General features: G+C 40.2%; 2 protein-coding genes across 3 annotated transcripts in view; both read left to right on the top strand.

The window, feature by feature from the left end:
• The window catches only part of LOC134449837 (zinc finger protein 2-like), a 148,184-nt gene that overhangs the window by 46,721 nt on the left and 85,097 nt on the right, over window positions 1–16,366 (top strand). The gene's annotated exons all lie outside the window — the stretch shown is intronic.
• On the top strand, window positions 38–11,331 carry LOC134449780 (zinc finger protein ZFP2-like). Its single transcript, XM_063199891.1, has 6 exons — window positions 38–232; window positions 527–697; window positions 2,298–2,359; window positions 4,248–4,326; window positions 6,825–7,122; window positions 8,921–11,331. The coding sequence occupies exons 1-6, from the start codon at window positions 230–232 to the stop codon at window positions 10,204–10,206; spliced, it is 1,899 nt and encodes a 632-aa protein (XP_063055961.1). The 5' UTR covers window positions 38–229; the 3' UTR covers window positions 10,207–11,331.

Genomic DNA, 16,366 nt, shown 5'->3' with positions numbered 1-16,366 from the left:
TTCGTTAAAAGCATGATGCATTTTTCAGAGGATGCATTTGAAATGTTTTGCCTTATGTTTTGGTTTTGATTGTCCCTTTCCAAATCAATCACCTATCTTCAGTATCTGCACGTAAACGTCGCGTGTTTAACTTCTAATAGTAATTCCTGGACGAGTGGGGGTCCTTTCCAAAGAAAGGTGAACGTGATAAATTGCAGAAAGCTTGTGTGGTCCTGGATAGTCCATAAGCATGGTGAGTTTATGGGCTCTGACTCTTACAATGAAAACAATTTGCCTGTGCATAAATCAATCTACATATATTGCTTTTAAAATAGTATAGATATAGTATAGATAATAGCATGGGTTGTCTGTATCTATGGCGTGCAAGCACAGATTGGTGCAAGTACGTGTGGGCGACTCGAACTGTCGCCTATCGTAAAGAAGGTACAGAACCTTTGAACCAGTCTAGTTAGCATGCCGGTAGCTGTCATAGCCTACTTTTAAAAAGGTAAAGTTCAAGAATGAATGACAAGTAGTTTACTTGCAGGAATGTAATCCGCTGCTATTCAAATCAAAGTTGCAAGAAGATGAAGTTCATTTGCAGCAGTTATTGGAGTATGAAGAACAAGTGTGCCAATGCCAGACCCTGAGACTGCAGGTAGAAGATCTCCAGAAGAGACTTGAGGAGAAGGACAACAAACTCACTGAGGCGAACAAGGTGGGCCCTTCTGATAAATGGCTCATGAACGTTTCCTCTAAGTTTGGATGATCAACTGTAATATAGCATTTCATGTTTTATTTTTGTTTATATTTTTCATACCAAGTTATAGCCTATCGTATTCCAATTGCATCTTCTCAATGTAAATGAAAAGTTTCAAAATAAACCATGGACAAAATACAGTCATGGCCAAAAGTATTGGCACCCCTTCAATTCTGTTAGAAAATACTCAATTTCTTCCAGAAATGATTGCTATCACAAATTCTTTGTTATTAATATCTTCATTTGTTTTTCTTGCAATGAAAAAAACACAAAAGAGAATGAAAACAAGTCAAATGAATGATCATTTTCCACAAAATTCAAAAAATGGGCGGGACAAAAGTATTGACACCCTCAGCCTAATACTTGGTAGCACAACCTTTAGACAGAATATCTGCGAACAATCACTTGCGGTAACCATCGATGAGTTTTTTACAATGCTCTGCTGGAATTTTAGACCATCCTTGAGGTGATTTGAAGGGTGCTTTCTCCAAACTATCATTGTGAGATCTCTCCACAGGTTTTCTATGGGATTAGGGGGTGGACTCCTACATTATGCTACAAAATTTGTTGATAGTCTTTAGACTTCATAATTTAATGCACACGGTCAAGCAGTCCAGTGCCAGAGGCAACAAAGCAACCTAAAAACATCAGGGAACCTCCGCCATGTTTGACTGTACGGACCGTGTTATTTTCTTTGAAGGCCTCATCTTTTTTCCTGCATTCATTTGAATGAACAGGAAAACACTGAGGCCTTCAAAGAAAAGAATACGGTCCGTACAGTCAAACATGGCAGAGGTTCCTGGATGTTTTGAGGTTGCTTTGCTGCCTCTGGCACTGGACTGCTTGACCATGTGAATGGAATTATGAAGTCTGAAGACTATCAACACATTTTGCAGCATAATGTAGGAGTCCACCCCCTAATCCCATAGAAAACCTGTGGAGGGGTCTCACAATGGCAGTTTGGAGAAAGCACCCTTCAAATCACTTCAAGGATGGTCTAAAATTCCTGCAGAGTGTTATAGGAAGCTCATTGATGGTTCCCACAAGTGGCTGTTCGCAGATATTTTGTCTGAAGGTTGTGCTACCAAGTATTAGGCTGAGGGTGTCAAAACGGCCCATTTTTGGAGTTTTGTGTAAAATGATCATTCATTTGACTTTTTTCATTCTCTTTTGTGTTTTTTCATTGCAAGAAAAACAAATGAAGATATTAATAACAAAGAATTTGTGATTGCAATCATTTTCTGGAAGAAAAGGGGTGCCAATACTTTTGGCCATGACTGTATATATTGCATCGTTCTCAGATAACCCTTCACCAGTGATATTTACTCGTTCTAATAACGGACAGCCGTGGTGTAGTGGTTAGAGAGTTGGTCTTTCAGTCTTGGGGGTTGCAGGTTTGAATCCCCCCTGACCTCTCCCTACACGTCCATCCATGGCTGAAGTGCCCAAATAACTGTAAGTCGCTTTGAATGAAATGAAAGCGTCAGCTCAGTGCAATGTAATGTGAAAATAAAAGCACCCTTTGTGACTTCCTGTCCCGTCTCATTGCCCCCAACAGCAGATCAGTGCACTGATTGATGAGGTGCAGACACTGCAGCAACAGCTGGAGCAGCACAGACGGTCAGTACAGACACTCAATCCTCTCCACCATCCACAGTCAGACACAGACTGCTTGTGTGTCTGCGGTGTGTTTTTTGTATCTGCACATTTGGGAGATGCTTTTTGGCCAACGCATCTGGAACTGTAAGGGGGGAATGCTTCATGTCAGTTTGATGTCCATGTTTATTTTAAAGGTGCTCAGTTAGCTCTGTGTAAGCTGGAGGCCAGAGTAGATATTGCAACTGTGCTGCTCATTGAAAATGAGCTGTCTATTGTCAATTTTGATCTTTCAATAAATCATTTACTAAATAATGAAACAATATTTGCTAATATGACCGAAGCAGCAAGGAGGAACTCGCACACCACTGATGCCGATGCATAGATTATTTTAATGCATAAGGAAAAATAAAGAAAGTGCTACCCAGTGAAGTGCAAAACGTTTTCGGTCCTTCAGACCATCATCAGTCTGAAGGACCGAAAACGTTTTGCACTTCACTGGGTAGCACTTTCTTTATTTTTCCTTATGCATTAAAATAATCTATGCATCGGCATCAGTGGTGTGCGAGTTCCTCCTTGCTGCTTCATTGGATTACTTTGTGGAACCAACGCACCCTCCCGGCTACAAACACAAAGGCGCGACACCCTTTTGGAATAAATACTAATATGACCGAAGAAAATTCAATTTTGCAGCTTAAAAATGCAGTTTTTTTCTGGAATTGGTTGACATGGAGAAGATCTACCTTTTCATGTGAGGCATAATGAACACTTAGAATATGATGCTGGTGCTAAATATTTATGAAAAGGGTATTCTTGTGAGCGGGCAACATGAATTCTTGAAAGAAACTGCAATAAATATTAACTTACACAGTGTACCTTTAAAAGTGGAATGAAATTTATTGTAATTTCAGAGAAAAGCTTGCAGTCATCGGCTTGTTTGTGCTGTGCGTGTCTTTGAACACTTGACCCATTTTATGCTTTTTTGTATGTGTGCATGGCATCTAAAATATCTGTTCTATGTAACTACACTGTTCCAAAAACATGAAAGGAACACAAAAAGTATCCAATACAACACCAAATGATTGCTATGAAATCAGCGTGTCAGGTTAAGAGGCACAATGTAGGATGATGTCATTTGCTGGCTGCCGGTGGCAAGTCTGTCTCAAAAAATGCTGTTTAATTAAACTCGCTGTGAGAATGTTTTTCATCACGGAATGCCAGCAGTTGATACAAATATGAATACGGTATGTAGTGTAGAGAAGTGTTTCTCACGACACTCGTTGGGACCGCTCTGTCAAAAGTTGCATTTGGGGTTTTCTGACAGTGGACCGTGGAAGTGGTCGCAAGAGTCATTGTTTACCTACTCAAATAAGCATCGACTGACTCGGGACGGTGATTAATTGAACTTTGAATCCTACCTAGAGCCCCTTTTAAGAATCTACAAACAATTGTACTACATTTCTACCTATGTCCTGTTGAATTTGCATTTCAAGTATCATGGATTCATTACCAGTTGCTTTCTAACTACGATGACTAATTTCACCGTATTGTGAAAGCCCACCTGGGAAAATCTCAATTGTGATTGTAATTGTGACACATTCCCCAATGCACACCACAAAATTGTATTTGTGCCTCACCAATGCAAGAGGGCAAGCCCCCCAAGTAACGGAGCTACTCACTGTACCATGCTCAGAGTACTTCAGTCATGGAGGAGGATGGGGGAGAGCCCTAGTTAATTACTCCCCTCACCGACCTGGTGGGGTTTGGGAATCAAACCCAAAATGTTGATGTTAACCTTATTTGTTTGTGAGCAGCGCACACACTCACACACCCACACCCATACATGCATCACAAGGGTTTTCAGCGCATCCTAACATTTCACCGGCTGTTGTTATTGTGACTCCCTCCACAGGAAGTACAGAGATGACGACACAATTGGACAGAGACGTCAGCAAGGTCGGCGTGCAAGAGGAAATGACATCACTGCATTGGTAAGATGCCTGTCAGTCATCCACATTCAGTAATGAGACAAAGATGTAGTACTAACGCCTTTATAAACTGTGGTACTAATGAATGAATGAATGCATGAATCTTTATTGGTTTAAAAAAGTTGAAATGAGTTGTAATAAAGTAGTAATAGAGTATTGTTAGTGAAGAGTACCCTACCTGACACACTCATACTGGTCAACCCTCCCGAATGTCACGGGACAACTCCCTATTTTTAACTTATTTGCTGCAAAATATCCAGATTTTTCACATGATCACAAAACGGCGTTGGTCTAGAAATTATCCCCGAGGCCCTGTCAGTTAGCCTGGCGAACAAGTCAAGTCAAGTCAAGTAGGTTTTATTGTCAATTTCTTTACATGCACTGGTCATACAAAGAACCACATCCCCTCTCTACTTATTCAACCAGCTGTAAAATTAGAGATTATTTTTTCCTTTGCAGGTAGGCTGGTAGGCTGACACTCCATCCAAAATGCTTATGCTAATTTGGGCAGAGTGTCAGGTGGGGCAACATGTCAGGTGGGGCAACATGTCAGGTGGGGTAATCTCCCCTAATACTCCCCCCCTCTAACTCTATTACTACTTCACTGCAACCCATTTTAACATTTATGTCAAATTATCTCTGAAATCTCTGAACCAGACACTATACTTTCAGGTGTTGTTGTACTGACATTGTAACTTTTGATTTTCAACTTATCATATTTTAATCAAAAGGGTAGTTCCTCGCGCTTCTGCTTTATCATCTGGTGCATCGACGGGAGAGAGGCAGGAAATCTTCACTTGAAGGACAACACCGGAGCAGCACAGATGTATTTCTTTGTGTTTTTATTCAAGTGCACAACATGACTAACGTTTCGATGGTTAGACCATCTTCATCAGAGTCCATGAGTGGAATGGAGAGAAGAGCCTAGTTATCTGAGGCCCTGATTCAGCAGGTGTAGGCCTATGCACCGTGGCATTAGGCTATTGGTCCTTCTCCCAAGGTCTCACTCAGGTTGCCCACACCCACAAGCTATTTACAAAAACAAAAACAATGCACATATAAAGATGCAAATATAAATAAAATTACATATGAAAGGAAGGAAACAAAAAAGGAATCCCAAAAGCCCTATAATTGAAAAATAAATAAATAAACATATAGCCCACCAGATTTAAGAGTAGACCATTAACACCAGTTAAGGTACAGGATCATAACTTTAGGTGTATATCGCTCTAACATTACAGAAAACAAGACAGACTCAGCTCCTCATTGAGGCCAGAGGGTTCGAGTGAGTTCAGCGTATATATCCAAAAAGCTTCTCTGCATAAGAGTTTTTTAATCACATCTCTGATGAAGATGGTCTAACCATCGAAACGTTAGTCATGTTGTGCACTTGAATAAAAACACAAAGAAATACATCTGTGCTGCTCCGGTGTTATCATATTTTAATATCTCATGATTTGAGTCAGGAAAATAGCTTTCAAAGTCCATTTCTGGCAGATTCATGCAAATTCAGTTCTGTGGTTTTACCACACCACACCACATTACACTACACAACACTAAGTTATATAAAAATCTGTGTCGGTCTGGCCACAAAAACAAATCGTACTAATACAGTCGTGGTATTTAGTGTGTTAAAATCCGATTTCTATCACTCTAGACCAGGGGTGTCAAACTCAGGCCCGGGGGCCAAATCTGGCCCACAGAGTCACTTTATTTGGCCCGCGAGATCATTTCAAATGTGTATTACAGTTGGTCCTCATACATCATTAATGTACAGTGTACATGTAAGACTTGAACATGAAATTTGGTGTTTCTCAGAAGTATGAGCAGGCCCAGGCCAATGACACAGCTCACACTCCTATGCAATACAATATGTGCCAGTGTGTGTGAAATTAAACTATGAGTAAGTGCGTACCTGCAGGATTTTAGTCCATTTATTACAAATAAATCTTGAGTTCGGCCCTCGACTTCGTTCCATATTTTGATTTTGGCCCTCGGTCAATTTGAGTTCGACACCCCTGCTCTAGACAGTCTAGTTTGTAGAAAATCTGAGGAAGACCTCAATGGTCAACATAGCTTTGCCATGGAATAAAACACAAAAATGATTTTAAGTGTATGGACTCCTCACTTGAATGTAATCTGATTACTGTGTTTGAACATTTTAGGGTTGTGAGATCGCTCTGTTCAGTTCATAACTGACATGTTTAGTATTGTTCGCGTAATTTGTAGAGCCAGAAAACGCTTTCAAACAACATCAAAACCATCTCTTTGTGACTTAATTTGGGTGACATAATCATAAAGTGTGTTATTTTCTTCATGAAAACTTTTTTACTCCATTCCTCCCTTAATATTAGTCCCACATTCATGCAAATTCAGTTCTGCGGTCCTACCTACACAATACACTGCACTAGATCTAGCATGGAATAAAACACAAAAAATGATTTTAAGTGTATGGACCCCTCACTTCAATGTAATCTGATTATTGTGTTTGAACATTTCAGGGTTGTGAGATCCCACCAAACGTCTTCCTGTCCTGCACGTCTGGAGATGACCCAACAGACACGCCGACATCACCACAGGAACCGGAGGACGACTCAGCAGATTTTCCAGCGTCTCCTGCTGCTGAGGATGATGATGATGACGATGATGATGCACTGACATCACCACAGCAACTGAAACTGCCTCTGCTGTCAGTGAAGCTACAAGACTGCCGTGAAATGCTGGGGCCTAATGGAGTTTTTATTGTCCAACCGGTAGAGGACGACGATCAGGACGACGACAGTGACTTTGACCCAACAGGTACGTTTAATTTAGTTACAAATGCACTATTTGTGTATCTATTTGTGTATTTAAGTATTGGAACTGCAAGATAAATTTCCTTTTTTTGTTGTTCACTATAGACTTTTGGGTTTCATTACATTACATTGCATTGCATTACATTACGTTTGGCAGACGCTTTATAACCAGTGTTTCCCATACATTGAGGAAACTATGGCGGCCCGCCATAGTTTAAATTTGGCCGCCATAGTTTACGAAAATGTAAAAAAAAAAAAAAAATTTTTTTTTTTTTTTTTTTTTACGATATCCGTTTTTGTTGAATTACGATTTTGAATTTCCTTCGCATTTTCCTCCCGGAGTAAATACATCCTATAGACTCTGTATTGGTTAGATAAGTAGTCCCACGGTAACACAGAATGAGGGGAAAGCATTAGGAAGTGACCGTAAGGGTATTACAGTTGATTCATGTGTGCACACGTGTAACATCGGGTGAGTAACAGAACATGTGCGCAACGATGCGTTATGACACGCCGATATGCGAGGATCTTCGTCCAAATCGCTAGTCGCATGCATCATCGCTAACTGCGTTTACATCGCGTGCCGCGTGTAAGGGAAATGTTAGTTGTTGACATGTATGGAATTCACTTCAATTTGTGCTGTTTCTTGCTTCAGTTGTGGACAAAACGATTGGCCAAACTCACAATAGAAAGCCTTTGCTGTGCTACTGTCCCAGAGAGCTGAAAAAAAAAACCTTCATAGAAGAAGTCACACTTAAAGGGATACTGTCCCATTTTTGGAAATAAGGTTATTTTACACCTTCCCTTGAGTTAAATAATAGGCTAAATGTATTTTCCATTGAGTGGTACTTCTTATCCAATCTACGTTCTTTGGTGATGACGTCTGTGAAGCCTCTTCTCTCAAGTCTCTTAGATAGGCACGAAACTGAAGGCTGAGTGACATTGGCAGTCACACCCGGGAGGATGTTAGCCAACATCTTCCCGACCACGAGGGGTCACATTGCTTTTATACAATAGTTCAGTTGCCAAAAAAAAAAACAGAATACATACATCTAAATAGTTACCTTCATCATAAGATGTTTACCTCCCCTGCTATACAAAGCAAAGTAGTTCAGAATTGACAGATTGTATAGTTGCTATGCAATGATGAGCTGACTGTGTCAGCCCACAACGTTCCAAGACATGATGTGTGATTTGCGCATGTGGTCTGCGACTGGACTTTCACCTAAAATTATGCATGATGCAACTTAAATCTTGTTCGTTAGATCAGATGCCTACTTTTGTAAGCCTTTTGGCCTACATTGATTTTCACAGGTACTGTAGGTGTACAGGTCCTGGCCATATAATTAGTTGATAAAAAGTTGATTTATTTTCATAATTCCATCAATAATGTTTAACTTTCATGGCTTGTAGATGCTTTGCCCACATTTTTGAACTATTCCAATCATTCATTTGTTTATTTTTACATATTGACCATATTGATCAAGTGATAAATTATTATTCGGTTTTGGCCACAAATTTTCATTTCGGTGCATCTTTACTAATAATGGTTGTTTGTTACCCTGTTTATATGTTTTGTTTGATTCTTTGTGGTCCTGAAGTCTTGTCTATTGTGGTGATCTGATGTTAATGATATGTTATGTTCTCATGTCCATTCTGAATTTCTCTGCCGAAGAGACAATAAAGGATAATCTAATCTAGCTGCCTGTGACTGTGGATAAAACCGTCAACTAAGTGTATTGTAATGTCGTGCAATAATCAAAAATATATTGTGTCTTTTGTTTTGTTTTTCATGTTCTCAGATCCTAGCTTTGAGGAGCCTGAACCTGCAAGGGATCAGACGAAGCTGAAGACAGGAGTCATGAGAGTCAAGAAAGCGAAGGCCAAAAAGTATCACAAACGTTACGTGTGCACAGAATGCGGAAAGACATTTTCATTTCCAAGCCAACTGGCTCGTCACCAACAAGGCAAAACAAAAAAACCTATTACTGATACTGCTGCTGTTGCTGCATGTGAAATTGCATCCACTGAATCTACACACGAAAGTCAGTCAACCGACTCGCCCAACGCTGACACTGACGTCTGTGGGAAGATCAAAGTTCAAGAAAGACTGCACACAAGTGAAATGCCTTACACCTGCAAAGTTTGCGACAAAACTTTCAAGCTGTTATGTGGACTCATCCAACACAAGAAACAGCATTCACAGGTGACCAGTGAAAAGCCCATCAAAGAAAAAAAGGACAGAGTGCACAAGTGCTCCGTTTGCGCCAAGGAATTCTCCCGTTCATCACACTTAAAAAGACATCTTAGAACAGTACATTCAATAGATGAAGCCTTCTCTTGTGGCCAGTGCCCTAAGGAATTCTCCAGTTCATCGTGCTTAAAAAAACATTTCAGAACAGTACATTCAGGAGAGAAACTCTTCCTTTGTAGCCACTGCCCCAAGAGTTTCCCAAAACCTTCCAGTCTGAAAGCTCACGAAGCCCTCCATTCGGATGCGAGACCTTTTGAGTGTCCGGTGTGTGGAAAGGCATTCAAAACAAAATATATCCTTAAAAATCACGAGACGACGCACACTGGACTGAGGCCAATTGTCTGCACGTACTGCAACAGGACTTTCAGACTTAAAAAGCAGCTTCTTTATCACGTAAGAAGACACACGGGAGAGAAGCCCCACAAGTGTTCGCTCTGCGACGCCTGTTTTGTCAGTTTGGCTGATCTCAAAGATCATCTACGTCGACACACCGGCGAGAGGCCTTACCTCTGTGCCATTTGTGGGAAGAGCTTCAGTTACGCTCACATTCTGAGGACCCACCAGATCGTTCACACTGGAGAGAAACGCTACCAGTGCACCGTCTGTGGAGAGAAATTTGCCTACCTGCAGCCCTTGTATGATCATGAGAAGAAGATGCACAATATTGTTCCCTACCCGTGTCAAGTTTGTGGGAAGAGTTTTAAATCAGATCGAGGATTAAAAGGGCATGGCTGTTTTCAAGGTCAGAATAGCACTCAATTAAATAACAACAAGGAGGTTCAAGCAGCAAAGTACTTTTCGGGGGTGGAAGCAGAAAGTAGCTCAAAACATTGAGGAGGTTGAAGCTGCAAGGTACATCCCAGACGTGGAGATGTATGATGAAGACATGATACAGAAAGCCAAATCAACCCGTCATTAGCTTCAGAAAGAATAAAATTAAGGTTTTTGAGCAACCATCTCACTCTCCTGATCTCAACATCATTGAGCCACTCAGGGGAAACCTCAAATGTGAGGTTCCAGCAAGACACCCAAAGACATTATAGGAAACATTCAGGAAGAATGTGCTGTTTTGTTATCTGAGAACATTAAGAGCTTTATCCACAACTACCACAAACCATTTAGAGCGGTCCCTGATGTTAAACAGGGCCATATTCAGCATCAGAAACTAGGGTATGTTAACTTTTGAACAGGGTCATTTGGGTAGTTTGGGTTGTGATCATGCTTTTGAAAGAGTAAACACAGAAGGTTGCTAATAAATATCTTAAGCCAGTCACTAGCAATGAGTGAAAAAAAAGGTTTTGTGTAATCCTTCATATTTTGTGAGAAATCGCCAAGAAAGCGTATATTCTGCTGGGGTATGTAAACATATGAGCACCACTGTATATCGGTTCGGAAATGGGAGGCACAGTACGATACCGCTAGGCTAAAGGACCAGTCCCTCAGCCCAACTGCATCGACACTGTATGAGGCTATCGTGAGGAAGGTTCCACGCCAACTCTCTGCTAATTAGCCTCCGCTAAACTGCCAGACGTTTTTTTGTTGAAATTACAACTGTACAATTGTAACTACAATGTTTGTTACAGACAAACATGCAAAAACGATTGTGAACGGATTTTGATTAAATTTTGTTTAGCTGTTGGAAATGACAAAAGGAACAAGTGATTACATTTTGGGGGTGATCTGCATCACAATCTGGATCCAGGAATTAAAAAAAATATATTCTTCACCATTGCCGGAAGATTTGAAAGAATTGGGGTGTAACATAGAACATTTGACTATCACCCAGCTTCCTTGGTGGAGGTCTGCACTTTTCTAGTTCTTTTATATCATCGTTTTGCTAGGCCTATATTATTTTCATTGGTATATTATTACATTATTAATATGAATATGAATTAATATGAATGTTAAATTCTTTTTTTCACTTTTTCCTACTGAAGTTTTAATTTGATATTTTACAGGTTATGTGTGTGCCAGTTCCTTAATATGTTAAGTAAATGTTTTATTAATTTATGTTCACTCCATTCCAGGCCAAAATAGGGAAATACAAGTATCAGGGAAATCAAAGGAGTAAAATACTTGTGCAAATTGCTTGTCACGTAGGCCTATGTCATGTTTGTCGTTTAAGAATTGTTTTTAATTATACTTAGAAATGCACTAAATAAATACACATTATTGTGGCTAATTCAGTGATGGTATGTTTCGAATATGAACTTGACAATGAATGAATCTGGGATCGCATTGCTGAAAATGATCATTTGATTTTGAATAGGGAGATACATGCACATCACTATTGATCTATGAGGCTTGGCAAAGATGACAATATCTTTGTGGGTATTGGGTTACCGGTAGCCAATAATAGTATCTAGAAGGCTACCGAAATTTGGTGTAAATGTAGCCTACCAAATTTTTCTACGCACTCCCTATGCTAAGAGACCAAGCATATTATTCTAGAGCAATTCATTGATGCTGTACATTTCATTATTGGCATAGCCTACCTCTTATTATTTATATCCCCGAAACGCGGAGCGTCAGGGATGTAATGGTTTTGCGTGCGCCGCCGCCGCGTAAGGTCTTTCGTGTTAACGCGATAACTTTTGAACGGATGTTTGGATTTGTCCCAGATTTTTTGGGTGAATGCTCTAGGGCAGGTTCATGAACTGATTCAACACACAGGTCAACACTTTCAAGATGGCTGAATTCAAGATGGCCGAATTTTTGTTTGGCCCATAACTTCTGACTGGGTGGATGGATTTCTCCCAGATTTGGTGTGTTAATGCTCTAGGGTAGGTTCATGAACTTATTTGAGTTTGGAGGCCAACACTTTCAAGATGGCTGAATTCAAGATGGCCGAATTTTTGTTTGGCTCATAACTTCTGACCAGTCGGATGGATTTGTCCCAGATTTGGTGTGTTAATGCTCTAGGGTAGGTTCATGAACTGATTTGAGTTTGGAGGTCAACAGTTTCAAAATGGCGGAATTTTTATTTGACCCATAACTTCTGACTGGGTGGATTGATTTGCCCGGTACTACCTTATTTTAACAGTTCACCATTTCAGTATATCTACCATATTAGGTACAGTGTAACAATATTTAATACCATGTAATACTAGTGTAATACCAGTGTAATAATATGCAATACCAGGTACAGTGTAATAACCAGTGTACAATATTTAATACCATGTATTACTAGTGTAATACTACAGTAACAATATGCAATACCATGTAATACCACTTACACAAAATACATGATGTAGTACAAAATTGGTACATGGTGTTACACTGGTATTACATGGTATTAAATATTGTTACAATGGTTATTACACTGTACCTAATGTGGTATATTCACTGTAATAGTGAAACATTAAAACAGTGTTATCATTTGCCCCATATTTGTGTTTTTTGCTTCGTTCTCACAAGAGTCATTTGGTTTTAAGCCTATGAACGTCATTGATCTACAGCATGTATAGATATTAAATATATTTTTGTATTTATCATATGCGTTTATGAAAAGGTGGACGGGAGTGGTAGGAATGATGGGGGACTGGAAGCGTTGCGTTTCGGGGATATACCTTAAGCAGTCGAAGGCGACTGCACAGGCAGTCTAGTTTTATGGATTGGTATCGGTCATTATAATGCGATTGTTTTGTACCACCGACCTGATACTGTATCATTGGGGTCCAGTGTTGGCCAGTAATGTATTACAAAAGTAATTAACTACTGTAATGCATTACTTTTTGCTGTAATGCAGTAATGTAAAGCATTACAGGGGGAAAAAGCCGTAATATTTACTTAGTTACAATGTTCAATAACTTGAGTTACAAATGCATTACAATAACCTGCATTGTATTGGTTTTCAGTGTGGTGGGTCAGAAAGGATCTATTCCTGAACCTGGTAGTTTTTACTCTGCATGCTGCAAAAAACACCTCCTGGACGGGAGGTGAAAAAGTCATGATTCATGAGCTTGATTTACACTGTAATTGCCACATCCACAGGCCTATTTGAGCCATACAGTTCTTTTGGCAAAAGTAACTAAAGTAATGGAAAAGTAGTGTAATGCCTTATATTTTTAAATATAGTAATATTGTAGTGTAAGGGATTATTTTGAAAAGACAGTAACATATAATCAGTAATGCATTACAGTTTTTGAGTAACTTGCCCAACACTCAGAGCAGGCGATTTTAGGGCAAGTTGGGGCCCTAAGCGAAACATCAAAAGAATGAACATTTGCAAGAAATCTCCATTACTTGAGTTTAATGTCTCAGCTGTTACTCACCATCTACAGACCCCAAGCGACTGCCTGCCTAGCCCAGTGACAAGATGCCCCCTGCCAACACTGTTGGGGTCAGTGTTGTAGTATGCTACGGTAGATCGGTAGACTCTGAACTTGTGCTCTGACCTTACTGTATTACACCTGCTTTAGCCTCGCGACGCCATCCTCTGTACTCCACCCAAAGATTTTGGCCCAGGCTACATAGCCGGGGAGCCAAAGTCCCAAAATTGGGTTGGACCTGACATGGCTTGCCATACTTTTTATTTGTGATTTTTTGGATAGTTCTATCCCTTAGGAAAAATAATTGGAGGGTCTGCTCGGGCGGAAATATCGCGAAAAAAAGTTGTGCCTATTTGAATGTATGTACCCTTCATTTTTTGAGAGAAATTTCTGAAAAATGAAAAATGACCTGAAATCCTTAGTGGCTTGGGTAAGCTGTCAATAAAGGCTTTCCAGGTGCACAGGACATACATGCTGACAACATTCAATAGAAAAAATATTCTTAATCCACATTTCAATAGGGTTTTGACTCAATTTTGTGCTTAAAAATTAGGCGTTTTTTCACTTTTTTGCTATATTTTCATCTTTACCTCATTGGCAATCAAGTTTTTCTTCATGTTTTGACATTAAACAATATGCCATTCTTTTTATTACGAAGTATAGTGATACCACAACAAAACCTATGAAAATACAACCAAAATCAATGGATCTGCGATGACTGTAGTGTATGTACCCTTCATTTTTAGAGAGAATTTTCTGAAAAATGAAAAATGACCTGAAATCCTTAGTGGCTTGGGTAAGCTGTCAATAAAGGCTTTCCAGGTGCAAAGGACCCATCTACTGATGATATCCAATAAAGAAAATATTGTTAAACCACATTTGTACATGATTTTGGCTCAATTGTATGACCTAAAATTAGTCGTTTTTTCACTTTTTTGCTATATTTTCATCATTTCTTCATTGGCAATCAAGTTTTTCTTCATGTTTTGACATCAAACAATATGCCATTCTTTTTATGAAGCAGTATAGTGATACCCCAGCAAAAACCATGAAAATACAGCCAAACTCAATGGATCTGTGGGGACTCCAACTCTAGTTGGTGATCAACAGGCCCAGAAAGTCAATAGAATTTCCGCCTACAATCAAAATGCTGAAATGTATGCTGAATACTGAGCAATATGACACACACACACACACACACACACACACACACACACACACACACACACACACACACACACACACACACACACACACACACCTAATCTGGGGATCCTACAATGATCTCCACCCCAGGTGACACCCTGCATATTGTACATGCTTCGTACATACCCTACACATACATAGCCCTACTTCCTGGATGTGACACAGTGAGCTATTTACACAGATGGGGGCAAAGGCGGGCCTACACAAAGCCTGGAAAGCCTATATTTTCAGGAATCACATAACCCATTGCAGTTTGCACACAGGGCAGACTGTTATACATAGGACATCATCGCCAGCATGCTTCATACACTACTGGAGAACATGGAGCTGAGGAACACATATGCACATTTTTGGACCACAGTTTGGCCTCCAGCACCATCCAGCCATAGAGTCTTTGTTCTAAACCCCACTATCTGAGACTGTACAACCATCATGTACTGTGGATTTCCTCTCTAACTGCTCCCTCTTGTTATCAACACCAGCACACCTCAAGGGTGTGTGCTAAGCCCTCTGCTCTACACCCTATCCACCCACAACTGCCTCTTTCTCCTCATTTGCTGACACATTGTCGCACTAATTATGCATGAAGACAAGACATACTACAGGAACAAGACAAAACATCTTCCGCCGTGGTGTAACGACAATTACAAGTCACAGACCCCTCTGGTGACTCATACAGTGGTGGAGAGGGTCAGCAGCTTTAAATCCCTGGAGGACGTGTCCTGGAGTATTCACATGGCCTCAGTGGTCAGCAAAGCCCAACAATGTCTCTTCTACCAGAAGAAACTGATGGGCTGCCAAATCCTGAAGCCACTGTTGGTCAACTTCCACATCTGTGCCATCAGAGGACCAGTAGGCACTCCAGCATGTGATGACAACAGCTCAGAAAATCCCTGGGATGCCTCTACCAGAGATTAGTACTATCAATTACACGCACTGTCAGGATGTGGACACCAAAAGCAGAAGAAGCGCTGAAATACTGCTTTGAGTCCACTGATTGGTCTGTTCTGCAGCTGCTGAAACATCTGCATGGGGGAGTTCCCAGTAGTTTGGTACAAATTTGTGTATGTGCATGTTAAATGGGCAAACATCCTCTCTACACGTTTTAATGTCATCAACGGGGTATGACGGGGGAAATTTTATCTCCAGCCTTATTCAATGCTTATATGGATGAAATGAGGTATGACAAACAAGTTTTATAGTTGGTGATAGTTGGTGTTGACTAATCACTTGCTATATGCAGCCAACCGTACCATTCTATCTCCAAGTAAGAGTTAGCTCCAACAGCTCCTTTATATCTGTTCTGATTATGAGGTAGAGTTTGACATTAATAACAAAGTTAGGAAGAGTGTGATACTGTGATTAAAATTCCCTCCTGTCTATCTATCTAAGAGCTGGGAGTAGCAAATGCCACAAAATATCTGTGGTGCATCCTGCATCCTGATGGCTGAAACTGATAGCGCAATTAGTTGATCCAGGTCATAGCTCTGTTAGGAACATGTCTATGAGCTGGGAAC

This window comes from Engraulis encrasicolus, chromosome 1 (genome assembly GCF_034702125.1).
Source record: "Engraulis encrasicolus isolate BLACKSEA-1 chromosome 1, IST_EnEncr_1.0, whole genome shotgun sequence".
Lineage (NCBI taxonomy): Eukaryota > Metazoa > Chordata > Actinopteri > Clupeiformes > Engraulidae > Engraulis > Engraulis encrasicolus.
This window is presented reverse-complemented; position numbering and strand designations above follow the sequence as displayed.